Source organism: Sceloporus occidentalis, unplaced genomic scaffold (genome assembly GCF_023333645.1).
Source record: "Sceloporus occidentalis isolate IW3139 unplaced genomic scaffold, rSceOcc1.0.p SCAF_7, whole genome shotgun sequence".
NCBI lineage: Eukaryota > Metazoa > Chordata > Lepidosauria > Squamata > Phrynosomatidae > Sceloporus > Sceloporus occidentalis.
In genome coordinates, this window is record NW_028316987.1 from 91,240,208 (window position 1) to 91,267,452 (window position 27,245).

Consider the following 27,245-nt stretch of genomic DNA (forward strand, 5'->3'; position numbering starts at 1 on the left):
CCAGCCAGTCCAAGCCTCTGCCATGCAGTAACTCACAGTCGAAGCTCTGCCTGTGACAGATAGCCATCCAGCCTCTGCTTAAAAACCTCTAAAGAAGGAGACTCCAGCACACTCCAAGGCAGTGAGTTCCACAATCAAACAGCCCTTACTCTCAGGAGGTTCCTCCTAATGCTGAGTTGGAATCTCTTTTCCTTTAGTTTGAATCCATTGTTCCGGGTCCTGTTCTCTGGAGCAGCAGAAAAGAAGCTTGCTCCCTCCTCAATATGACATCCCTTCAAATATTTAAACAGGGCTATCATATCACCTCTAAATGTTTCTTCTCCGGGCTAAACATCCCCAGCTCCCTAAGTCAATCCTCATAAGGCATGGTTTCCAGGCCTTTCACCATTTTGGTCATCCTCCTCTGGACATGCTCCAGCTTGTCAACATCCTTTTTGGATGGTAGTGTCCAGAACTGGACACAGTGTTTCAGGTGAGGCCTGGATATATTAGGTTTTTGCCACCACGTCCCTTTTCTGAACTCATGGATCCATGTTATTTGCCCTGGCAAACAGAATAAAACAAAACCCTGGCTTGCCCTGATCCACAAAAACAACAGCTCTGCTGCCACCACCTCCTGAGAACTTCTTTCAGATGGACACCCAAGTCTTCCAGAGTTTGTCCAAGAAGTGACCGTCCTTGCCCAATGATGGCATTTCATCACATTTTAACAAGATGTTCTGGCCTGGACGGCATGTCCGAGTACATTTCTAATTGCCCTGTGTACCAGCGGATGGGACTGCCACACACCTACCAAAAGCTGTTTTTGGCAAGGCTCCCACAAGCTTACTACAAATTGTGTTATTACTTCCATGGACCCAATCATAGGAAGAAGACAATTGGCAAAGAGCTGTTCGCTAAGGAAGTGATTGACACAACAACAACAGCAGCAACAAAATTAAAGTGGTTACTTTTTATTTTATGTATAAAAAACATTTTAAAGGGTATAGCACAAGCCATCTTTTGGCTGATTTGGTTTTTTCCTCCGCTGTTTAGTGAGACCACACCTCTGTAACAATAAACTTTATTTTAAAATGTACAGCTCTGACACAAAAAGAGCGATCATCTCCTTATTAAGGTAGCATTATAATGCTGCTCCTCCTCCTTTCTCATTTTCTCTTATGACCCTTATTCTCTTATGTCTTCCAAAGTGATGTGTTTGTAAATTAAAAAACAACAACATAAAAATAAATTTAAACACGAATTTTAATACCAATGTTCATTAAAAACAATTACAAAAACCAATTTCAAAGCCATTTAAAAAGACCCAAGCCTTAGTTTTATCTTTGTTATTGAGGAAAGGAACTATTACTAGTGAAAATATTTCTACCTACTTGCTTCCAAGATCTGACAAAGCCCTGTCCCTTCCCATTATGCTCTTTTAATAAATAGGAGTTTTAACATATTTATTTTGAGAACCAGCCCTTTCCCAAGGGGATATTGTTGCCTGTGGTGTCCTTAAGAAGTATGGCCCATTACCAACCACGTATTTTAGAGTACAGTTGACCCTCAACATTTGCAGCTTTGGCTTTTGTGGATTGAATTATTTGCAGTTTTGATTAATGCAGCCAGTCCTCCTTATCCATGGATTTTTTTATTTATGGATTCAAGCATCCGTGGCTTGAGAATATTGAAAAAATGTATAAATTCCAAATAGAAAACCTTGATTTTGCTATTTTATAAAAAGAGACACCATTTTGCTATGCCATTGTATTTAATGGGACTTGAGCATCCACGGATTTTGTTATCCACAGGGGCTCCTGGAACCAAACCCCAGCAGATAACAAGGACCCACTGTATGTTCTCTCTAGGAATCTCTAGGTCCTCCAGTGCAGCTCTGCCAGATGTTGACCATAGAATTGCACTGGAGAACCTAGACATTCCTAGAGAAAACACTTGTCTAGGCATTTTTAGGTCCTCCAACATGATTTTATGATTAATCTCTGCCCACGGAGTTGCACTGGATGATCTGGAGATTCCTCGGGAGGTATTCTCTTAGGTAAAAAGAATAGTGTTCTTCTATTTGTGGTTTTTCTACATTCACAGGGGGTTCTTCACCTCTAACCCCAGCAAATGGGAAGGGACCATTGTATAAATGGTTTGAGCATTGGACTGTGACTCTGGAGACCAGGGTTCGAATCCCAGCTCAGCCATGGAAACCCACTGGATGACCTTGAACATGTTCCATTCTCTCAGCCACAGAGGAGGGCAATGGCAAACCTGCTGTGAACAAATCTTGTGAAGAAAACCCAGTGATAGGCTCACCTTAGGGTTGCCATATGTAAAAAAAATGACTTGCAGGCACACAACAACAACAAATTTTATTTTGCCTGTCCTTTCAAGACTAACTTTTATTAGTCTTTAGCCCAGTAGAACGAAGAGCTAGCAATGCAAAATCCACAGAATCTGGTCAGTCAGAACTTGTGTCCCCCGCACCCACTCCTGGGTTGCTCTTCTCACAGCAGATCTTTCTTTCGGCCTCTTTTCTCAAATGGTTGTTTTTCTAGCAAGTAATACTTGAGTGCGGGGGAAGCTTAAGCCTAGTGAAGTTTTTTCCTTCCCTCCTGAACCATCTGGCTCACTGGTTTTTCTCTCCTTGCCAGCCAAGTCCTGTTATGTGAGGCGGCTGGTCTGTTTGCATTGGCTCCCATCCAGAGGAGGTCACTGTTGTTATTATTGTTTCATTCTGAAGCAAAAGGATGCAGTCATTATTTTTCCCCTCTTCTGGGGCTCTTTTGGGGCTGTTTTCGCACAAGTGATTTCGCGATTTCTCAATTTCCAGCAACAAGTTGTTCCTAAACAAGCATTTCTGATCAGCAAAAAAACTGCATCAGGTCTGGAGGGACGAATAGCCATGCACACTTGCACAGCAAAGTGAGTGGTGCATGGAGTACAAAACTTGAGTTTTTGCATATGGGCAAATATAGGCATACTCCCTGCAAAGTTGTGCAATCACACTGAAGATTTTCAGACACATTGCACTTATCCAGGATTTAACCCATGACAATCCAGGAATGCTCCAGCAACAAACCATTCCCTGGGAAGTTCTGGGAATGGTTTGTTGCTGGGGCAGTGCAGGATCTTCATGAGTTCTGCATAAGCATGACGTTGTCTGGAAATCCTCAGCACAATCACACGACTTTGCCGGAAGTATGCCTTTTTCTTCCCTGATTTCCCCCCATCTGATGATCTCTGAGGATTTAGAATTCAAAGTGACATCTAGAAGAAGGACTAGATGAATCTATAACTCCATTAAGCAGAAACACACTTTGTATGCAAGATACCTTGGGTTCAGTCCTGGGCATCTCCAGGTAGGGCTAGGATTATCCTCTGCCTGAAACATTCAGTACCTGTTTGCATGCTTAACAACCACTGAAACTCCTGCTAAGGATAGGGGCAAAGCCTACTATGGATATTTTGGCTGAAAGCAATGATTGAGTAGTGAACCAGGGCATACATAGACGAGTACTGACTTGCACAGTTCTTTCATATCCATCTCTAAGCCTGTTGTCAGGAGTAGATGTTGTTAGGCACCTGCTGAGGCCACAGCCCAGTATGGGATATCCTGCCACTTGCTAGGGATTCCTGGGTCTAGTGCTGCTACTCTTCCTCATCTTCTCTGTTGGTGCTTCTACATCTGCCCTCTCCAAACAATGGCAAAAATGAGGGATACACTACTGAAAGGATGGGGAACTTGTTTCAGCCTGAGAGCCAAATTCAGTTTCTGAAGGTGGAGCAGATTTCATTGGTGGGTAAGACCAGAAGCAGAGGGAGACCAAAAAATGCCAGCACATTTTTATCTTTATGCAAGCCCTTGCTGCTAGTTACCATGAATTCAGAGGGGTATTTCAACTTCTCAGAATGGGAATTAATCCATACCAAAGCAGGGAAATCATGGCATGATATTTTCCTGGTGAAGAGGGAACCTCAAAGGGTGAGATCTGTGCTCCAGAAGGGCCAAATTTAGTTCCAGGGCTCCTCTCCTTGGATATAGGCAGCTCTGCCATGGAAAGGAGGGGAAAAGAGGATAGATTGAGCCTTTTCCAAAGGCTCCCATGAACCAAGAACTCAAACTGTTCCTTCCTGACATGGGATGGGTTTATTTCTGATTACAGGTTGAGTCTTCTTTATCTGAAATGCTTGGGACCAGAAATATTCTGGATTTTGGATTTTTTGGATTTTGGAATATTTGTATATTGTATATATCTTGGAGGTGGGACCCACGTTTAAACACAAAATTCATTTATGTTTCATATCCACCTTATACCCATAGCCTAAAGATAATTTTATAAACAATATTTTAAATAATTTTGTGCACGGAGCGAAGTTTTTGTACAATGAACCATCTGAAAGCAAAGGTGTCACTATCTCAGCCACCCGTCAAAATAAATTTTGGATTGTGGAGCATTTTGGATTTCAGAATTCCAACCTATGTTTATAAAGTCAAATTTCGGATTTCAAGAAATTACCTTTTTGGAAAAACAGGTGTGGGAAACCAGGAGAGGGATTTTGTCTCTTCATGCCTCTAGAAGTTGCGACCAGAAGTAATTCTTTCAGTTCTGGTTTCAGATGAATATTTTTTAAAGAGTTGGCTGGGAGGGGTTGGGGTATATGTGTAAAGGCAAACCATGGCTCCTGAAGCAGCGGTTTGTCATTTGGGGTGACTGGAAGAGTCTATGGAGAGCATGAGCCTGGTGGGACACGTTTTCTCCTCTCCGCTGGAAACAGTCACACATAGCCTGCTAATCCATCTTTCCTCTTCCATGCAAGTCCTCTCATTGCTACAACATTTTCTCAGTACAGTAGTATAAGATTGGGCTATGGAAACTGCTGGTCATGCTCTCGTTGAAGCTAGAGTGAAAGATAAGAAGTGTTTTCAGGAAGAGACTTTACTTGCTCACCCATCTAGGAATTCTACTTTTTAGATACAAATAGTGTGTGGCTAATCTTTCCAAGCTGTGCTTCACTCCAGGGGATGGGATGTGTGTATGTGTGTGTGTGTATATATTTCCATCCTCAAAAGAAACGAAGGAAGAAGGAGAGATGAGGCTATAATTTATTTTTGCACACTTAAAAAAAATCTATTAATAGTGGAGAACTCCCACCAACCAATTAAGAGCGGAGAACTCCCAACTATTGTGCAGAACAATTTCATGCTCCAGGAGATGTGGATGCTTTCCAGCCAACCCATGCCTGTATAGTAAAAGGTAGAATCTCAAGACTGCTCCCATACCGGTTGATCATGGCTTGAGAATTTATAGTTTTTTGGGCTATGTGGCCATGTTCTAGAAGAGTTTCTTCCTGACGTTTCGCCAGCATATGTGGCTGGCATCTTCTGAACATGGCAACATAGCCCGAAAAACCCACAAAAAACTATGGATGCCGACCACGAAAGCCTTCGACTTCACGCTTGAGAATTTCTTGGAAAGTAGATTGTTCTCAGTGACCAATTTACAGTGTTTTAACTTGTATTGTTGTTATTAAGTGTCTTCAAGTCAACTTTGACTTATAGCAACCCTAGGAATGAGAGACCAAGTCACTCTGCATGACAGCCCTGCTAAAGCCATGCAGACTTGGAGAACCCAAATGGCCTAGCTAACTGTACACTGGGAATTTTTTAGGATGTCACATAGTAGCTGTCACCAGTGATCCCTGGCAAGGATCCAGAGTTTAGGAAAAGTTACTTTTTTTTACATTAGAATTCCCAGATTCCCCCAGCAATATGGCTAGTGGCATGAGTTCCTGGTAGATTCTGGTTATAGTTCAAAAAAGTAACATGTCAAAGCTGTACTGAGATTTCAGCAGAGGCTCAAATACCTGTCTTTTTTAAAGACACCTGCAGATAATGAATAATGAACAGAAAAGAGCTTAGTTTGTAAGAACATGGGAAGAGCCCTACTGGATGAGATCCAAGGTTAGGAAAGGCAGTTAAGTATTCTGTTCACACAGCGGCCAAGTAGTTGCCAGAATGGGAAGCCCAGTAGTAGGACATGGGTGCAACCACACCTTTCCTTTACATTGCCCTTTAGGGTGTTCTAAGTGGTTGCCACACCTTTTCTTATCTCTTCGTACGCTTTTAAAGGTTTTTATTAGTTTTTTATTATTTTTCCCATAGTGTAGATGAAGGAGATAGGTGTGAGAGAGTGGTGTGCCTGAGAAAGCCAGAAAATGGAGTGATCCCCAGCATCTTCCTGAACTGCAAGTCCCAGCAGCCCTAGCCAACATAATTAATTATGAGGAATACTGGGAGCTGAAATGCAGCAACATGAAGCTGCATAATTCCCACATCTGGCCTAAGGTCCCCTAGTGAGTTCATAACAGAGGAGCTTATTTGAACCCTTGACTTCTCGATTACTCTCTTCGACATCTCACTGCATTACTTCTGCTTTTAATGGTTTTCTGTCTCTTTTCCTTCCATAGTTGCGGAATGCCAGAATTAAATTTGAACATGATGGAGAGAAAAGGTTCGTATCTAGCTGCATCCAAATGGAAACATGGTTATGTTTGTTAGCTTATAGAATCCCCAAAGTACAACTTCCCTCATCTGTGCATGATAAATTTACTTATTTATAGAAGACTTCTGTCCTGCCCTTTATCACCGGATCTCAAGGTGACATACAATATAGACTATCTAAAACATTTCCAATGGTCCTCTTTAAAAAAAAAATCCCTGTGAGAGGGCTGCAAGAACTTGTTTCAATCAAGCCAATGCAGGCAATGGGCCACATGTGGTGGTTCACCATATAAACCTTCTGGGTTTGCTGCCCGACAGGAGTGAGTTAGGTTTGTATGCCTTCAAAAATGGAAAAGAAATGTGTTGTATGCAAAACTTGGCAATAACAACTTAAATTCCACTCGTCAAGAACTCATTAGTTATCCCTCTCCCCAGTGAGGTTTAATAAGTTGTTTTATTGGTTAAAAACTCAGTACTGGCATTTGAAAATAACCAGTTTGGTTTTACTAGTTATATGGCAATTTTCCCCTTCTTACAATGAGGCCTAAACAACAGTATTCAGAACCTTCCCTACCACATAATATTTTCAGTCCGTGGCTGAATGCAGGTAACTGAAACTATGAAAAGTAAAACCGTGGATTAGGGTGGACTACTATAATTTAAAAAGTGGGCACCCCAAGCCCTAGTTCTGCACCTGAGAGACTGGGGTAATATATTGTTTTTGGCTGCGTAAGGTAGCAGGATCCTAAAGTTCAGCTGGTTTCATAATCTGCCCCCACCCCCCAATGTTTGTTCTTATTAAATGTAGGAGAAATAGTGTTTTAATTAACATCAGACATTTCAATCCCTGCAGAATTATGCAATTCCAGAGGCCAGTTAAATTCAAAGAGGTTCTACAGAAAGTTATGGATGCTTTCGGACAGATGATGGACTTGCATTATGCCAACAATGAGGTATCCTGCTTGCTTTCTTGCTTGCTTGCTTTTCTGCCTGTCCATGTGTATATTTAAAATTCTTTCCTCTTTTTAAGGAAGTTCACAACAGTAAGCTGAAATGATATCCTAAAATACATACAAAATGAAATAGAAAATCATTGGATTCAGAGGTATGAATGCCAAAGAATGCCACTCTTTTAAAAAAATTATGGTAACTAAACACACTTCAAACAGGTTTATTTTGCAGTCTTCCCTAGAAAGGTCAACACATTGGGCAGAAGGGTCATTGCTGAGCATTACAGCATGTGTCTTGTATGCAGAGGGTTCCAGATTCAGTTTCTGACATTTCCAGGTTGATAGATCTGAGTGGAAGAGCTAGGAAAGACCCACAGTCTGAAACAATTGCCACATGTTCACCTTCATATAACACAACAAAACATGCATGGTTCAGTTGCTTGAAAGATAGCCTGTTGTGAGTGCAAAATTACTTCTGCTATCAAGGCATGATAGCAGAATCAGCCACAACCTGCAGTTTAAACCTATGATTTCTAGTTGGCTTGCCAGCTCTGGCTTGGATAAACCATGGCTTGTCAGGACAATCTAATCTTCAATTTTAGCTTTTCCCAGCCAGAAACAGGAGCTTACAAAAGGGCCAGAGAGAAACAAACCAAAATTAGGAAAGACAAACCATAGTTTCTTTGGTTATCTGCAGTTCAATAAACCATAGTTAACAAAAAAGTAAGTTTATTCTGACATATGAATAACCCAGTACTGAGTTAGCTAGATTCATGTCAGTGTGTGACAGCTTCTTATGTTGACATACTCACCAACCACCTTTAAAAAAGCAATAAACAAACAAATCATAATGTTGTTGCAAAACTGCTCCAATTGTTAAAAGATTATACAGTAGTGGCAGATTAATAATAATAATAATAACAATAATAACAATAATAAATTTTATTTTTATCCCGCTTTTCCATGATGATCAAAGCGGCGTACAGATTAAAATTTCAACATCGAAGTACATACATAGCAATAAAGACAATATATAAAAATATCATGTTAAGATTAGGAGATGTCAGAGCACTAGCAAATAGATAGCAACCACAGCCAGCTTTTCCTCCAGATCACTAGTAAAGGTTTAATTCCCCATTCCATTTTGGTAGCTTATGTCAAAGTAGAAAAAAAAATTGTTTGGGGAACAGCAAAACTACTACACCAGTCTTAATTATGATTATTTTATTATTTTATTTAGATACTGCTGGTTCTTCCCTGCCTCCGAGGCAAGGAGGACAGCAGTTAAGATGGAGGCAGGCTCTTTGATGTGCTTCTGGGGTTAGGCATGGTTGAGCTGTGCCTGCCTCTGTGTTAAAAATTATATACAAACCTTCACATCTGATTTGCACAGCATTTGAAAGCCAAACCCTCATGGACTTAAAAAGCCTGACAGCACAGAAATGTTTTCACCTGCCGTCAAAAGGAGAGCAGGGATGGGTCCATCCTGGCCTCTCTAGGGAGGGAGTTCCTGAGCCTGGGAGCAGCCACCAAGAAGGCCCTCTCCCTTGTTCACACTAAATGAGCCTGAGAAAGTGGTGGACCTCTTCTGATGAACTTAATGCTCTAGTGGGCTCATAAAGGAATCACATTATATCTGCCTTTAGCTCATGAGTTCAAAGCTTGAAAAGCACAGGGACTAGCAAACTGATGAATCAGCATCCGGCGGGTTCCCTCCTCTCCTTCCCCCCCATGCTTCTTAACTTAGTTATTCACTTTACTGGCTGCAGGAAAGCTGTGCTCCATTTCCTGAGCCTGCAACCTGCCAACTCACTCTCTGGTTTACGTGTGTCTATATTTAGGCTAGCGTCTGGTAGAGAACGTCCATGTACGCTGCTGCCTTGCTGGCAGATTTAGCCAAAACCTCTTCACCAGATTCAAGCAACTTGTGGAGGCCAACCTAAATAGTGCCCTGAGGGCAATGTTCAGCCTACCTTTTGGCTGTTTTTGGAGGCCAGGCATAGGGGTGCATGGAACATTATGACCCTGGAAGACAGCCTTACAAGGATGCAGAACATTGCATTCCAAGCAGAGGCAGATTTTGGAAAGGTTAGGAATTTGGAAATGCTGGGGGAGGAGTGGCGCTAGAACCAGTCATGGAGTTGTCCCAACAGTTTAGATCCAAATTCCAGAGTAGAATGAAGTGGATGAAAAGACATCCAAGTACAGAGTGTAGTCTTGTAAAGGGGTTGTGTAGAAGGTAAACTGGGGTCTTGGTAATGCAAAACAGAATCATGGAACACTACAGCAGGGAGGGATAAAAATATAATTTGGCCTAAGCCTCCACCAGAAGGAAAACATGTTTTAAAGAAGGAATTTCCAGGAGGTAGTGATTTTAATTTGTTGCATCAAAAACAACAAGAGATGGTCTTGTTGTTACCATATTGTAAGGCAGCCTGACACAGATGCATTGAAAAGGTAAGGTAATAAATCTAATACTTTTATGTATACTGCAGCCAAATTTTCTTAGGGACTTCATGGTGCGATGTTAGTAAATGGCCATGACTCCTTACCTCCCTACATAGTGTCTGCAACAATGTCCTGGATTTTTTAAATGGAATTAAAATATCAATAACATTAAAAGCAATTTAAAGCATACTACTAAAAATAATGCATCCTGCATTGGAGACTGTGATTTGTAACTTGATGATGATGATGATGTGAGCCAGCGTGGTGAAAGTGGCTTGAGGGTTGGGCTATCACTCTGAAGATAAGGGTTCAAATCCCAGAAGACACACTCTCTCAGCCTCAGAGGATAGCAGTGGCAAACCCCCTCTGAAGAAACTTGCCAAGGAAATCCCATGATAGTTTAGCCTTAGGGTTGCATTAGTTGGAAATGACTTGAAGGCGCATGACAACATATATGTCTCTGACATGCTATGCCACTTTTCTAGTGAATTGTGATGATGTGTATCAGGGTGTTCTGACACACACTGCACAGTGGGGCACTCTGTAAGACACTCTGATATGTAGTGGAGGTCCCCATTGCACAATGGGACCCATGGCAGTATGACAGCTCCACTTGCATAGAGATTCCAAATATGATAACTGACCCTCTGGACTCAGGAATCTGATGCAGAGGAGTTGGATTGCAAGGAGTTTCTCACTCCAGACAACTCCCTTTCTGAATCAGAGAAACTGGTGGCTGAACCTGTTAAGAGGCTCCCTCCTGAATAGGACTTGAGAGACACTGAAATGATACCCTACTGCCCTTTGAAGTGCAGCAAAGCGACAAGCACATGAACTGCTCAGAAGATGTTACTAATCAATGTACTAGCAATCCAGAGGTAGGGAAATTCACTAGCATTCCACCATGTTGCCTCCTCTATGTGCACCTTGGAGTTGTCTGAGTTAGAAGACTAGACTTGAGCATGCTTCTGCATCATTTATTGCATGTATGACCCCACCTTGCAGTGTACTTGCAATGGCAAATTTAAAAACAACAGAATGGAGACTAAGTAGTACAGAACAGAATGGAGACGATCTGAATAAGGACTCCCAACCATGGGACCCCAGATATTGTTGAAGGACAACTTCCAGGAACCCTGTCCATTGGCTGGGGATTCTGGGAGTTGTAGTCCAACAATATCGGGTAAGCCATAGCTGGGTACCCTATAGCCACAAGCAAAATCAGTTGAGCAGGTCAAAGAGCAGATGAAATAAATAAATCTTGGACAGGGGGCAAAGAGCAATGAAGGAAAGGAGACCAGATAGATCTTTCAATGCAAAATATTCCACAGCCTAGAGATGATCACAGCACAAGTGACTCCTTTGTGTAGGCCTCCTGAGTAATAGGAGGCAGCCCAAAAGCTGGGAGTTGTACCTAGTAATGACAGGCAGCTCACAGGTGAGCAGCTACCTGGACTTGCAGAAACAATTAATTATTAAATAAATATCTAATTGAATCTGAATCAATTCTCAGGGCACGTTACTAATCCTCTCTCAACATTCAACTGTATTCCTGCAGCAAAGTTGTTTGGAAGCAGCTGTCTTATCTGCTTTTAAACAAAGAAGCTAAGAAAGTAGTCCTCAAGATCTACTACATGACCAGAAATACTCCGGGCTGCATCCAGAGTATTCTGGCCCCAAAGCTGCCCTGAATTCCCCCCGTTACCTCTGGACTCCAGAATGATGCCAGGCAGCTGTCTATACACTTGTCTTGTTGTTTGCCCAGTGCCACCACCGCTGGCATGAGTCGCTCCCTCTGAGGTCAAACACAAGGTATGCAACCTTGATCATGTGTCTGGACACTTTGTTGTGACCTCAGAGGGAACAACTAGCATCAGTGGTGCTGGTACCAGGCAGCGCAGTGGGATGCATGTGCAAACAGGCACCCAACATCACTCCAGAATGCTCTGGAAAATTGTGAGCCAAAGGTAAGTATTTTTAAATCTGGTTTAAGGGAGGGATGCCCCAGATTCATTGCAGAACTGGCTTCACTTCATAAAAACGGTCCACATGAACCCAGGCTTTGGCCCTGCATTGTGTGGACATAGTAAGTGGAAACCAGTTCATTTGGTCTGTATAGACCTGCTCTGAGTTTGAATTTCTGTATCTCTGTACAGCTCCCTCTGTTGAAACTGGCATCAGTTTCAGTGCAGTCCCCAAATGTTTTTATTTATGTTTTGCCTTGCCAATCTTCCTTGCAGCTGAGTCAGTGACACTTTGCACCTCTTCTTTTGTAGGCAGTTGTTTTGATAACTTTTATTTGGTTCCTTAGAGGGATGCTATCTTGGAAGAAAAGGTTAAAGCTCCCAGATGTTTGTTTCTGTTTTCCGCCAGAGGCCTCTGATTGCTTTTGCGTTGTCTTGGGTTCAACTGTCCAAATCCCTACCGTTCCCAAGCCCCTGACTGCTCCGCAGCTTCCTCTGTTTGCTCTTGTTTGTAGCTCAGCTGCATCAGCGGTGTTTGTTCAATTTTTTCCAGCTCCTGATTCCCCTGAAATCCCAGGAAGACTTGGACCGAGCGGTGGAACACTTGGATCTCAGCCCTTCTCTCAAGAGCCTGAGAGTGTTTGTGAAAACTCCAAAGAAAACAAATGTGAGCCATTGACTTTTTAGCCCTCTTCATCTGTGTACAAAGCGGAATGCTGTGTTATTGTTGTAAGAAGTGGAAGAACTCATAAATATGTATCAGATGGCAAGTTTCTTATAAGGGTGTCCTCTTAGAATGGGAATCTGGTTATTTTATTTTTTTAATCCACTCCTCTGCTTTAAAGCCCATTTTCTTTCTCCATTTTGCCATTTGAACAACTGTAGAATGATGACGCTTACTAGCTGTTCATGTTCTGGTTTGCAGTTGGAAGCCCTCAACGAAAACCTGGCCTATAGGTAATTTATGATCTAATCTGCACTGCAGTTTGCAGTTTGACACCGTTTTAACTGTCATGGCTCCATCCCTGGTGGTACAGTGGTTAAATGCCAGTACTGCAGCGACAAGGTTGTGAGTTCGATCCCAGGTAGGGCTCCAAGGTCCACTCAGCCTTCTATCCTTTCATAGGTCAGTAAAATGAGTACCTAGCTTGTTGGGGCAGTTGCTTTACACATTATAAACCACTTAGGGAGTGCTGGTTTACTGATAAGTGGTATAGAAATGTACTTGCTATTGCTATATTGCTATTGCTATCCTATGGAATTCTGGGATTTGTAGTTTGTTGAAGCACCAGACTCTGACAGAGAAAGCTAAATAGCTCACCAAATCACAAATTGCAGAATTCCATAGCATTGAACCATATCAGCTAAAGCTGTGTCAAACTTGTTTTATTTCTGCAGTGCAGATTAGACCTATGATAGCAATGTAAGAATTATCTTACAGTATCAGACTAAATGTCTGTCTTGGCCAGCAGCCTCTCATGTAGCCTTTATGCCCTGTCTCTGCAGCTCCTTGATGACATTTTCACTTGTTGCTTATGTTTCCAGCACCTAATACTTTGAGATATGTCGTGTCAGAACAACAAGATTATATTCAGGTAGCTTAGTTAATGATAAAACCTGTGCCACCACAAATGGAGTAGGCAAGTTGGTATTTACCAGTTGTTCTGGAATACACCATGAGCTTCAGCCAGCATGAGCAGTGGTCAGGGATGATGGGAGCTATACTCCAGAACATCTGGAGTCTACCAAATGGCCTACCCCAGTCTAATCATTTTTTTGCTGTTGTTTTTTTTTTAAAAAACCTTTAAGGATCAACCAAGACATGGTATTAATCAATTAGTGTGCACATTTTTGTTATGTAAGCAGGATAATAGTTTGGGGTGTCAACCCCGATCCCGATCAGGATGAAGATTGCCCACCTCACCCCTAAGATATGTTTCTTAGGCCAAGGAACAAAGCTGCTTCCTATTGTAAACACCCCCCCCCCCCCAATTCAAATAACACTTTTGCAGGGGATGGGGTTATTTTCTTGGGATCGCTTTTGGAAGGATGAAAAATGGTATTCCCTACACTCTGTGGTTTTGATCCTGCTTGGATGTTTAGCCTGGAGAAGAGAAGGTTAAGGAATGACATGATGGCCCTCTTTAAATATTTGAAGCGATGTCATATTGACGATGGAGCAAGTGTTTTTCTGCTATTCCAGAGAATAGGACATGGAGCAGTGGATTCAAACTACAGAAAAAGACACTAAACATTAGGAGAAATTTCCTGACAGTAAGAGTTGTGTGACAGTGGAACATTCTGCCTTGGAGAGTGGTAGAGTCTCCTCCTCCGGTGGTTTTTAAAGAGAGGCTGGATGGCCATCACACGGGAGTACTGTCTTTCTGTATGGCAAGGTGTTTGACTGGATGGCCATTTTGGTGTCTTCCAACTCTATGATTCTGTGATCCATCCCTTGAAAGGCAGTGGGACCTACCAACTCCTTTTCTTCCATTTCTAGGCTTTGCAGCCCAACAACAGCAAGCAGCACGAGATGAGAATATCCAAGTCTATGGGAGATATCATGGGGTCTCTGTACAAAGATGCGGAGAGGACACGGAAGCATTCAACAGGTGAGTGACATGCAGATCAGGTATTTTCTACTCTTCCCATCAACATGGTGACAAGTTGCAAGTCTCCCTTATTAACATGGAATTAACCCTTCAGGCTATTATGGCTAATTCCCATTAACAGGCCTAACATCGGAGCTATGGTCAACAGTGTGACTGCATGGAGCTGCACAGATAGTTGTGGGATCCTCAGCCCTGGACTGCTCTTTTTCTGAACAGAAAAAATAAGAGGATTGCCTCATCAGCAAGCCAGAATGAATAAGTGAATTGCCTCTTCAACATGTTTCCAGGAGTGGCAACATACTTTTTAATACACAAAGGGATCTAGTAGCCCCTTTGAGACTAACTGAAAGAATGAAGCTGGTAGCATGAGCTTTTGTAAACTTGAACCTACTTCCTAAGATGCATGTTTTGAATCTCTCACTCCAAAACATGCATCTGAGGAAGTAGATTCAAACCTATGAAAACTCATGCTACCAAATTCTTTCTTTCAGTTAGTTTCAAAGGTGCTACAAGGTCCTTTTGCGTATGAATTTTGCAGACTAACATGGCTTTGAAGACTTTTTACTAGGTCACCTAGTTTTTCCTTTTCTCTCTGGGCATGGTTGAACAGTATTAATTTTTCCCCAAACCAACAAGATGAATTTTTGCCACTTCTGAATGGATTTTATTTCAGGGTTTTTGGCAGTCCATGCACCCTCTGTAAGGTTCTGGGCAAAAAATTGGCTCCCCGACTTGCTACAATTGACCTATCGGCACACAGTGGAGAAGCTATACTGAAATTTAACAAGGTCTAACCACCTTTCTGAATGGGAGCTCCCAAATATGTGAACTCTAATGCTTCCTCTGCCTTGAGCCCCACCGTTATAAATTATACAAATTAATTCAGGTGTTCTTAATTGCTGTCAAGCTGACTTTGACTTAAGGCAACCCTATGAATGAGAAACTCCAAGAGCACTGGTCCAGGGTTTTGTTAGTCTCATTTTAGCATACAACCCTATCCTTTGTGCTCGTCTGTTCATGGCAAAATCCCACAGTTTCTGCCCACTTTCAGGAATTGTGATTGGTAGATAGCATGAACCTTCTGGACAGGCTAAGTTTGCTATAAATGCTATCTATGTTACCTGGCCGTCTGTTCTTGCCACAACCTCAGTCAACCCAGAAGTGTATATCTTCCAGGGCAACAGGTGGATCCATTGCTATAGGGGCAGTGAATCTACTCTCAGTTTTAAGCCTTCTCCTCCTGCATCTTGATGGTGTGAGAGCCACCCATTGCTGGATCTTGTTCACAGCAGAGGTACAGCACACAGAGAGCTCCTGGGCAAACTGGGGCAGATGCAAGAGAATCAGCCATAGACCTGAGAGGAGAGTTGCTGCCCCCCGGAAATGGATCCACTGGCTACCCTTGCTGTCTGGTGTGCTTTGACTACGGGTCCCAGACTCAGGATGTGGTCTGAGAGACTGGGGAATGAAAACACCATTTGCCATCTAATAATGAATATATTTTGTAACCTTTTATTATAGATGTTGTATTATGGACCACCATAATAATAATAAATAATAATAAAATATTTATTTATATCCCGCCTCTCCCTTCTGGGATCTAGGCAGGTAACAACTGTCCAATAAAACAGACAATACAAACAATAATAATATTTCCCTTATTCCCTTAAGCCTCCCTCCTTCTGCTAAAAATACACATAAACATCAAGATACAATAAAAAACTATTTATGTAACCATAAAACTAAGAAAGAAAGAAAGAAACCAACCTCATTTGCCAGGTATAGCCCATGTTTGAGATATGATCCTGACAGATTGGCCAGAGAGGGGCTTCCAGAAATGTTTACTAATGGAAAGAAAGGCTATCTCTTCAGATCTGACCCCATACAGTTGACCCAGCTTATAAGATGTATGCCTGATACAGGTCTGTCTTATCCAAATAGCTCCACTCCCACAGTCTTTGCTACATGAGTCATCCAATTCCTGACAGACCTCAGGCTATACATTTTAGACATATATATCATTTTAATTACTAAAACATTTCTCCTTGGTGTTGCTGTTGAGAGTGTGCCCATTATTTTGGGGAGGCAGTTGGATGGTTGTTTCTGAAACAAAATGTGCCGGTCTGCTGTTACATCAAGTCTCTGCAGATGCTTCTTGTACTTGAACAAAGTTAACGTTTTGGCTGTTTTTCTTTGAACTGCCAACCCATCTTCTCCTGTCACACCAGCAGACCATGGAATTTGGAGTTAATGTGAACTTATTATTGGCAGAAGTCATAAGCCTTCCATCCTTCTATAAGGGGGGAAGTGCTATGCACAGAGTTCATGGAATCAGTGAAGTTTATTATAGAAGTTGGGACTGAATTAGAGGAAAACCCAGCATTTTTTAGTGCAGAATATAAGCATGTTTAAGAGGCATGGAAACTTCCATGATTGTGGATTTGGGTCATTATCTCCAGTACTGACTTGGGAGCTTCTGCAAAATACTGAAAATTAAAATTCTGGGTGCAACTATACTGTAGAAATAATGCAGTTTGACACCATTTTAAGTGCTGTAGTGCCATCCTATTGAATCCTGGGATTTACAGTTTTACAAAGACTTTAGCCTCCTCTGGCCAAGAATGCTGGTGCCTCACAAAACTACGAATGCCACGATTCTGTGGGTCAAGCCATGGCAGTGAAAGTGCATTATTTCTACAGTGTAGAGTCATCCTTTGTTTTCTTTCAGCAAAGCAACTGTCTAGTCCTCATGGTTATAAGGAGAGGAAAATGCATACACACAGTGTTTTTTTAGAAATGTCTGGAAGGATGGAATGGTGGAAATCCTTTCACATTGGCCTGTTACAGACAGCCAAAATAAAGCTGCTTCGAGTCACTTTGGAGGTACGGTATTTCAATGATACATGCGTCCTAAGAGTCCAAAGGCCGCACCAAAGCCACACTCCAGTCCTAAGGACTGGAGTGCAGCTTTGGTGAAGCTTCCAGACTCTTAGGACTCATGCATCATTGAAATACCATATCTCCAAAGTGACTCGAAGCAGCTTTATTTTGGCTGTCTGTAACAGGCCTTTGTAAATGTTTTCCCTAGGCTTACTAAAACAGAATGCGCTCATGCGCTCTGTAAGAAGCTGCCTTATACTAGATCAGATCACTAGCCTGTCAAGCTCAGTATTGTCAACTCTGAGTGGCTGTGGTCTTCCAGGGTTTCAGGCCAGATTCTTCCTTAATCCTCTCTGGAAATCCTAGATATTTTCTATACGTCTCCCACCCAAATATTCACCAGAACCAACACTTCTTAGCTTCCAAAATGGGGTGAGACTGAATGCATTCATGGTGCTACGATGGAACCTTGAAAGCTAAATTCAAAATTTGATTATGCATTGCAAAATTTAGGATGCTGAGCTTATCCCAGTGTAACTGCAATAAACTTTAAAAACAACTGTAAAGTATGCTCCTGGTGGTGGTTTTTAAGCTTGTGTAATTGCTTTGAGATTGCTGCCAGTGTTTTACTCGGCATGCTCAACTCCCAGTTTGGATGTCCAAAAGCCTCCATGTGTGGCGTTGGACCTTAAAATGTCCCTTGCAGCTCAGCTACATGCACCACTCACATCCTTCTTTCCATTTTTGGACTACATCTCCCAGAAGCATGGGTACAGGCCATGCTGGCTAGGGGATTCTGGGAGCTGTAATCCAAAAAAGGGAGACTTTGTCCATTCTATCTAGTCATGGCCTCTTAAGCATCCCAGGATAGAACTTCCCCTTGTTAGCTACCCATGCTACTAGATCTGCAAGGAATGATGCCAAATGTATGACATTTTCCCCATGAGCTGCATTTGGAGGTGGCAAAGCACTAGAGGAAGCCAGGACAAAGTTGTGTTTTTTGAAAAAGTGAAGCTAAGCGAGGTCACCCTGGATCTGGCTGTACATGTCATGCTCTCTGCACGCACTGTATATGAGAATGCCTTTAAGATAACATAGTGGAAAGAAACATTAAAAGGTCCTAGAATATGCCCGCCAGCAGTGGCAGGATCTTGGTGGGACATGTTGTACCTTTAATAGTAAACTAAACCATGGGAGGTCTTGAGTTATTTCTCCAGCCTCACATTTTTTTCTCCTTTAATTTTCTCTTCTCTTTCTGTCTCTCTCTGTTTTGGGATATATGTATGTAAATTATTATCATCCTGCAGATGTCTTCTTCTTCTCCTTCTCCTTCTCCTTCTTTATCAATCCTGCTTGTTACTTGTTTCCATTTGCTATTAAATAATGCATTTCATTAATAACATAAATCATTAATAATAAATAGTGTTTGTGGGTTTTTCAGGCGATGTGGCCATGTTCTAGAAGAGTTCATTCCTGACATTTCACCAGCATCTGTGGCTGGCATCTTCACAGATGCTAGCAAAACATCAGGAATAAACTCTTCTAGAACATGGCCACATAGCCCGAAAAACCCGGCTATGAAAGCCTTCAACTTCACAATTAATAATAAAGTTTATCATTACTATGATGACGATGGTGCAGTATTGTCATTCAAAGAGCTGTGGACTGTGTTGTTTGCCTTTTGAATTCATATTTATTTTTTTTAGCACAGTACCTTTATATGCCAACTTTCCTCCAAGGAGCTCATGGTGATGTGCCCCCTCCACATTTTGCCCTTATAAAGGCAGCAAAGTAGTGTGGCGGCCCTTCAAGATCTCATGGGGGAATAATGGAACCCCTTTGCATTCCAGAGTTGCCATCCCTTACTCAATTTGCAATCCATATGGATTAAGCATATGGTTGGAAGGCATGCATGCACTAATCTCTCACTGGTTTCCTCAGTGCCTTCTCCATCCCTTTCTCTTGCAGGTTCCTTGCACACCGGCCGGAGTTCTCCACCTCCTGGGAGTGTCCCTGAGGAGCAGCAGCAGATTGCTCGGCAGGGTTCCTACACGAGTATCAACAGTGAAGGAGAGTTTATTCCTGAAACTATGGACCAAAATGTAAGGTTGAGCAACTTTGGGAGGGTACAGATCAATTTGCCGGGGAGTAGGCAGCAAGAGTAAAATGAGTGGGTGCCCTAGAGCCTTAGTTCTTTATTTCTGAGTACAGTCAGCCCTCCACATTTGTGGCTTTGACTTTTGCAGATTTGACTATTTGTGGATTTGATTAATATGTTATCTCTAGGAAATTCTAGATCCTGCAGCATGATTCTATAATCAATTTCTGCTGGAAGTTGACCATAAAGTCATGCTGGAGGACCTAGAGACTCAGAGAGAGAACACTTCTCTAGGCATTTGTAGGTCCCTCCGGCGCAATTCTATGGTCAACCTCTGCCAGAGTTGCACCGGAAGACCTAAAGTTTCCTAGAGAGGTGTTCTCCCAGGTTCATTTTTTTTAATGGGAGTCCTGAACCCCTAAACCCAGTGAATGTGGAGGGCTCACTGTAGATCATCATGAGATTCCTCATAAATAGCTTCCAGCAAGTGCATAAATGGGGCGTCTTAGAACTAATTAAAATCTATAGGCTGTATTGTTCTATATTGCACCAATATACACAAAGGGCTATTTACACTCCCCCCTCCCTCTGTTTAAAAAAGAAAGAAAAATCCTTATCTCTGGAAAGCTAGCCTGTGAGGGAAGAGGATTTTAGAATAACATTCTCCAAATCATGTTCACTTTCTACATGGAGGCAGGTATTTTAATTCATTCATGTGAGGAATCAGGACGGATTGTATCATATACTCATTTTGAATGTCTGGTTGTTAGTGTATCATCACAGAAAGTCAGTTTGTTATTCTTTATATGTGTGTGTGTGAATATCCACAAGTGACAGATCAAGGAAAGTTAGTAACATTGGGATTATATTTTTGATAGTGCTTAGGGCAGGTGGCAGCCAGAGGCCCACATTGGCTGGAGATGTGGGGAAGTGGCCCTCCCAGTCCAATGGCAGCTGTCCCCTGCTTGGTCTTCCAGCATCTGACTTTGCAGATATGCAGGGTCATGGACACTTTTGGAAAACCACTGGCTGCAATGGCCAGCCTATAACAGATTCTGAATTTTCTGGGCTCTTAGTTCAAACTTCATAATACCTGATGGAAAGTTAGGAGCTCAGTTGGCACAGGGATATATTATTCCTGTAAACCAGTGTTTCCCAAACTTTGGCTTGTGGATCTTTTGGACTTAAACTCCCAGAACCTCTAGCCAGTTTGGCCAACAACCAGGAATTCTGGGAGCTGAAGTTCAAAACATCTGGAGGACAAAAGTTTGGGAAACATTGCTATAAATAGATAGTGTTTGCCTGGAAAAGTCTTATTTTTTCACAGAGGAGGTAAGAAAGGGTTTTTGCATGGAACCAAGTAGTTCTGGGATAGAACAAAGGCAAAGGATAGAGCAAAGAAAACGCCCCAATCTACCACAGGGGTTGAAATCATGCAGTCCTCCGGAAGTTTTTATTAGATTGCAAGTCCCTAACCAATATAGCGAATGATGAAGAACGTCTGATCTATAAAAGCCCTAGTTGCTGTTCTTGTTGTTAAATTTGAGTGGAATGTCTTTATTTCCATGAGATGCCTTATATTGTGTTTTAGCATTTAAAACTGGTCACAATTATGTTTTGTTTTTGTTTTTTTTAATCAACAAACTCTCTTAAAAGCCATTCTGGGTGGATTCGGGCAAATGCTTCTAGCTGTCAAAATGAAATTTAATTGTTGATAAATGTTTATGAGCCTTTCCATCTCTTTTTCTCCAAAGTTGCTGGAATCATTCATCAGTCCAGATGATTCCCTCTCAGGAAGCTGCCAATCTCTGGACAGATCTGTAGACAGGTAAGCCAGATCTGTGGTGTTAAATCCTTCTGCTTTGAGGTAGAGGTACCTGGGGGATCTACTTTCCCATTTCCTGGGGTTGTCATTAGGATGAAGTCCTGATGACTACATAGTATAGTTTGAAAAAATTATTTCTTGGACTACATCTCCCAGAACCACTCAGCCAGAATGTCCACTGGATTCCAGTGAGGGGCTACTGGGGGAAAAACTTTCTTAATGGTGGCACCTTACATGTAGCATAACTTTCCTAGAGAGGCTCTCCTGGTGCCCATTCTGTCACCTATTATGTGTCATCCATTATGTATACAGTCATCCCTCCGTTTGTGCGGACTTTGAATCCATGTTCCTCGCTTACTCATGAGGGGCAAATGGAGGGACATAAAATGGGGGGAGTGCCGCTATTCAAGCCAATAGGGCTTGAATATCGGCAGATTTCCATTTTCACCGGGGGAGGGGGCGCAGATCAGATCCCTGTGAAAACGGAGGGGTGAGTGTAGTTCAATAAAAATTATCCAATGTTTAAGTTTGGTCAGGCTGTGAGATAATGACTAACCCAGTCTTAGCTGATGAACTGTATAACTAAGTGAGGTTTTCAAACTTGGGTTTCCTTGCTATTACTCCCAATTTTCTATCCATACTTATCTGAAAACTAATATGCTCCTTTCTTCTATATATCTATGAACTGAAATTTTGACATGCTACTTTTTTGGACTATAATTTCCAAAATCCTCATGTCTATGGCGACAGGGAATTCTGGGAGGTATCATCCAAAAAAGTAATGTCTCCAAGCTCTGGACAATGGAAGCCTAAAGATGATGGTGGATGTGCTCATTAAGGTGATAACAACCAGTGCTTTTACTGGGGAAGTGCAGTGGCTAAGAGGTTTAACGAGAGTTCTCTAGTTCAAATCTCACCTAACTATCAGGCTGCTCCTCATCCATGAATCTGCCTGGCAAGGTCTAGTAAAAGGACCACATGGGATGATGATGTTGCATTACGTTTTTCCTTGCCCACCCTGTGGTTAGCCAACTGCTTCTTTCGGTTATGAGGAGGGTGACCCATCACATCCGGCATTTGTTTTACAAGACTCTGCCAGAGACATATTTAAGGGGAGAAGCAGGTAAATGGGATTCAGACATCCCTTTTATGGCTAGTCAGTTGAGACGGATGGATGAGATATATCTGCAACAGGGGAATAATAATGTTCACCTGTCTTGCAAGTGTATTGTACATGAATATCTATATAATGCTCTGAATGTTGCTGAATCAAATGTAGTGTTTCTGCTCCTTCCTGCAGCCCTCCTTTTAGTCAAACACCTGTTTCAAGAAGGAAGAGAGAAGCCAAAGATAGTCTTGACTGCCTAGGTAAGACTATAGGCCAAAATGAAGCTTGGAGGCTTCCTGAACGCTTGTGATGCCAGAGAATGGCATATCCCTGAGATGTCTCCAACCACAATTTATGTTATTCCATGGGTTTTGCACATCAAAGCTACGGAGGCAAATATTTTCTGACCTTTAGAGGGGTCAGAGTTTAGGTAAAGCATGCAGCTGCAACACTAGGCTACTGAGCTTGGAGAACGAATATTCAAGAGATCCAAAAAATGCTATATGTAAAACTTACAAATATCTTTCTTTGGTTGGAAACTTTTGCTGGAGCATACATGTGCAGCTGGTGAAATCATGGAAAATTTCATCGTTATATAGTAATGACCTCTGCTATTAAAAAATGAATACATGGCAGGGGGCCCAGAGGATGAAAAGAAAATGTTTGGCTTGATGCAGTGGTGCTGGCCCAGTCCATGATAGCTAAGCTTCAAATAAGGCCATGCGGATGTGTGAAGTTTTAATGTGCTCCCCCATGGGGTTGCAACACTCAAGCTTTTTCTTTAAAAGATCTTTCTCCAAAGCATCAATTTGCAGCACCCTATGTACCGTTTGTGTGAACAGATCTCTACATGTTTGACCTCCAGAAGAGGGAAGTTACAAGGAGGAACTGTTGCAATGCTCAGTTGCATGCTTCTCAGAGTAGCCACTGAATAGTGGCTAAATGGCAGGGATGGCACAAGGCACTTTGCTGCTTGAGGCAGAAAATGATGTCCACCCAAGTCAAGGTGCATAGTATCCAAAGTCAGGCAAGGTGTTTTGGCAGCTGTGGAAGAGAATTCAATAAGCAATTTCCTCGCTCCCTTATTATTTATTTATTTATTTATATAGTGCTGTAGATTTGCACAGTGCTGTACATACAAACAATAAAATAGATATGGGTAAACCTGCCCATGGCGTACAATCTAAGAAATAATAGCATAATAAATATAAATAATACATAACAATACAGGAAAGGGTTCAATAAAACAGGCAACAAATTAAAAACATCAAATAGCAAATAATAGTCACGCAACTGCTCCCTGGCAGTTTTTGTAAACGGCCATAATAAAGAAAATAAGTGTTGACCCTTTATGGCACCCAAAATATGCCACCCTCTCATCTCCCTAATGATAGTACCGGCCCTGATGAATGGGGTGGAAGGGATATGTAAAACAGATTTATTGCTGTTTTGTGTCTTCAAGTTCTTTCCGACTTATGGCGACCCTAAGGTGAGCCTGTCACAGGGTTTTCTGGGGCTGAGAGTGTGTGACTTGCCCAAAGTCACACAGTGAGTTTCCATGGCTAAGCAGGGGAATAAAACCCTAGTCTCCACAGTCCTAATCCAATGCTCAGCTGAGTTATAATATACCTTTTAGGAAATTAGACAGTGGAAGATGGAGAAATCAGTAGTAAGTTATCTTGCATTCGTTTTCTAAGCCAAGGAAATCGGTAGTGTTTGCTGCTTGGGTTTTGCTGTGTTGGCAGTCCTCTGGATTGTACCTCATTTGTCACTTGCAGCATATTCTTTTCTTTTCTTTTTTGCAAAATTGATTGATTGACAGGCAAATGGGCATATATCTTCCTTCCATTTGAGCCAGCCATCATATCTCTGAAGGGCAGCTAAATGTTCTAACAGCAGGCATATTGGACACAGAGGAATTTCAGGAGAAACAATATATTCACAACATGGTTTTACATCTTTTTAAAAAGTAAAATGCAGCTGTTGAAGGAGTGAGTGGAATGGTGATAACAGTGGCCCTTTAAATACTTTTACACTCTTGCCAGGAACATCTTTAGAAAACAAAACAAAACAAAAAAAAATCCTGTAAAAGAACTGAGAATGTAATGTATTGTTCTCTTGGAGCTTTGAGAAATAATTTTTGGGGAAACTACAACTCCTAGAATCCTCCAGTCAGCATCATACCAGGCCATGCTGGCTGAGAGATTCTAGGATATGTAGTAAAAGGAACCTAAAGCTGTGGTTCCACACTTAGAACAGCCCAAAACCATGGCTCAAAACCTTGGTTGGGCCCAACTATTCTCAGATTTGGGCTCATACCATTTTGAAATAGATACTGCCATCTTGGCTTTTATTAGGCAAATGTGTAGTAGGTAAAGCGTTAAAAATTGCTTGGTTGGTTGGTTTAACTTTGTTTTGTCTTTTGCCAGATTTTGATATCCCATTCTGTGAGAGATTTGGGAAAGGAGGCACCTTCCCAAGACAGTATCATCTCTCCCAGAGTCGCAAGGACTACAATGATGGTAAGACTGCTGTTTCTGGAGAAAGCATGTACAGTACTTTGGGGTTTATCCAACGGGTTTTGTCCAGGACTAGAACTTGTGAGAGCTCAATCTAGCATGTTGTTTCTCTAACTGTGTATCAGGACCCACTTGAGCATGGGGCCTCTGGTGTGAGGGGCATAGAAAATAACTTGAAAGAAGGATAAAATTCAAACTCAAAAGCTGCCCGTTGGCCAAGGTATACATAGACTGTGCCTTTGTCAGTTCTTACTAATCCATGGTTTTCTGGAGACCACTACAATCTTGCTATCCTATCTTCCTAGTATGATCTAAGAGGAAGGGAAGCCAAATTGCTTCTACTTCGTGTTTTTCTACAAGTGCCTTTAGGGGATGATATACAATATCATATTCACTTTCTCTTCTGAATCCAGTGTGAGATCTGTGCTTCCACTACATAAATAACTTCATGCAAGAATATCTGTGTCTTTTTCTGTGGGGGATGCAGTCAATGCTAATAGATTTAGGATGGGTCCTTTTGGGCAAATAAGTTTAAGAAACAGTGGTTTAATGTTTAATGTAGGAATGAATTGGCTGGGTAGACATGGTTCCTTCCCTCTGTGTTTTTGCTTCAGGTGTTACAATGTGAACATATGGTTGGTTTATTATATGTATATGCTAGAACACTGGCACATCAGCTGGCTCTGAACATACAGGATTGAGATGCACTAAGGGCTCATTAGGTGCAACTTGGTGCACTCCAGATACTGCTGGACTACAACATCCATCAGCCTAAGCAGCATCTTAGCCAATGGTGATGGGAGTTGCACTTCAGCAACATCTGAAGGGCCAAAATACCCCATCCCTGTATTAGAGTGGAGCAACTGTGTGACTCAAAAAATTAAATTGGGTATGTTGATCCATAAGAAAAAAATTAAATATAAAGTCCCCCAGCAGGTAATACCTTTAATAAGATAAGAGTTTAGAAGAAAAACAGTGGTTCTCCCTTCTCTGCAGATGGTACCAACTCAGACATATGTCACTGTTTGTGCCTTTATGTGGCCTTTATTCTCAAGAGGCTCTTTCCATTTTCTTGAAGCTAAAGTTGTTCTGTGTCTTCCACAGTTAATCAAACTTGGCAGGATCTAGCAGCAAGGAAAAGAGAATATGTGCCTGAATATTATGAGTCCATTACTTAGCTCAGTACTGAGAAGCAATTTAGCTTTCTGAAAATGCCCTTAATAAAGAGGCAGGCTGGACATCTTGACAACAAAAGGAACAGTTTTCAGAATGATAACAACACATAAGCAAACAGCGGAGAGGCTGCTGTTTTCCCTTACAATTATTACTATACAATGGCCTTTTAAAAATTGCATCTTGCAGTTTAACACAGTTGCATCTCTGTAACTAAGTACTGCTTGTTAGTTGTTCCCAACTGTAGGAGAGCAGATATGCAGGGTGTCTTAAAGGATGAAGAAGTAGAACAAATCCAGGTAGCTCATGAAGTTGAATTGTGGTGTAGTGAAGAAAGTGAAACCAAAACCATAGGTAGTCATCCAGTCTGATAGGAGGATAAACTTCGCCCCAGTTTTAGTTATAAATTACAGTCCCATGCATTGTTTTTGGGGAGTGTTTGGAGGTCTTAAAGCAGTGTTAGCAGCATAGGCAGTCCACTTGATCCAACCATGATTTGGGTTCTTTCTTCCCGTTTCTCCACCACTTTTAAAGGCCGAAGAACCTTCCCCAGGAGTTACGTTCCACCACAGAACCTGTTCCAGCTTCTGCCATCCAGCCGAACGAAGAGCTTTAACGGAGACAACAAGCTTGTCACTTTGCGGTACGAGGAACGTGGAGGCAACAAGTGGTGGCACAACTGTGACAAAATCTTCCAAGGCTTTGGCTCTCCTCCTGACAAGACTAGGAACAGTAGGTTACCTCCTGGTGGGTTTCCATTGGGTTTATGGATCTGGATGGAGTTTTTATTACACTATGGGTCCTTAGTTGTAGTACATCCTTACTTGAGTTTGACCCAGAGATAGAAAATCAGCCATTGTTTGGGAGGAAGTCTGATGCATTGTTCAGATAAATTGGATTGCATGATTCATAGGACACAAAAGGGATTATTGTACATTTAATATAGTAAGGTTCCACTGTTCATCTTAGTAGATCAGAACTGAGATGACCTACTTTCTTGTGAGAACATCAATGCATACATGCCTTCTCAACAGCAACATGTAGTTGTTTAGGTTTTGCTCTTTTGCAATCAAGATTTCTTAACTTTTACAAACTTAATGTTTGTTAAATAAACATATTGCTTAAGATCACATCTTTGTTCTCTCTCCATTGTGAAGAGACTATGCTACCATAAA

The 27,245-nt window shown here is 41.8% G+C and overlaps 1 protein-coding gene across 4 annotated transcripts in view; it reads left to right on the plus strand.

The window, feature by feature from the left end:
• The window catches only part of LOC149310092 (mitogen-activated protein kinase kinase kinase 3-like), a 97,068-nt gene that overhangs the window by 60,295 nt on the left and 9,528 nt on the right, over positions 1–27,245 (plus strand). For 2 of the 4 annotated variants that reach the window (XM_089533673.1, XM_089533676.1), the window contains exons 4-12: positions 6,460–6,503; positions 7,347–7,446; positions 12,409–12,522; positions 14,356–14,467; positions 19,316–19,449; positions 21,200–21,273; positions 22,571–22,638; positions 24,808–24,900; positions 26,605–26,817. In XM_089533673.1, coding sequence (XP_089389799.1) covers positions 6,460–6,503; positions 7,347–7,446; positions 12,409–12,522; positions 14,356–14,467; positions 19,316–19,449; positions 21,200–21,273; positions 22,571–22,638; positions 24,808–24,900; positions 26,605–26,817 — 952 coding nt within the window. The remainder of the gene's footprint in view (positions 1–6,459; positions 6,504–7,346; positions 7,447–12,408; positions 12,523–14,355; positions 14,468–19,315; positions 19,450–21,199; positions 21,274–22,570; positions 22,639–24,807; positions 24,901–26,604; positions 26,818–27,245) is intronic. The other 2 variants (XM_089533674.1, XM_089533677.1) reach the window with 1 other exon arrangement.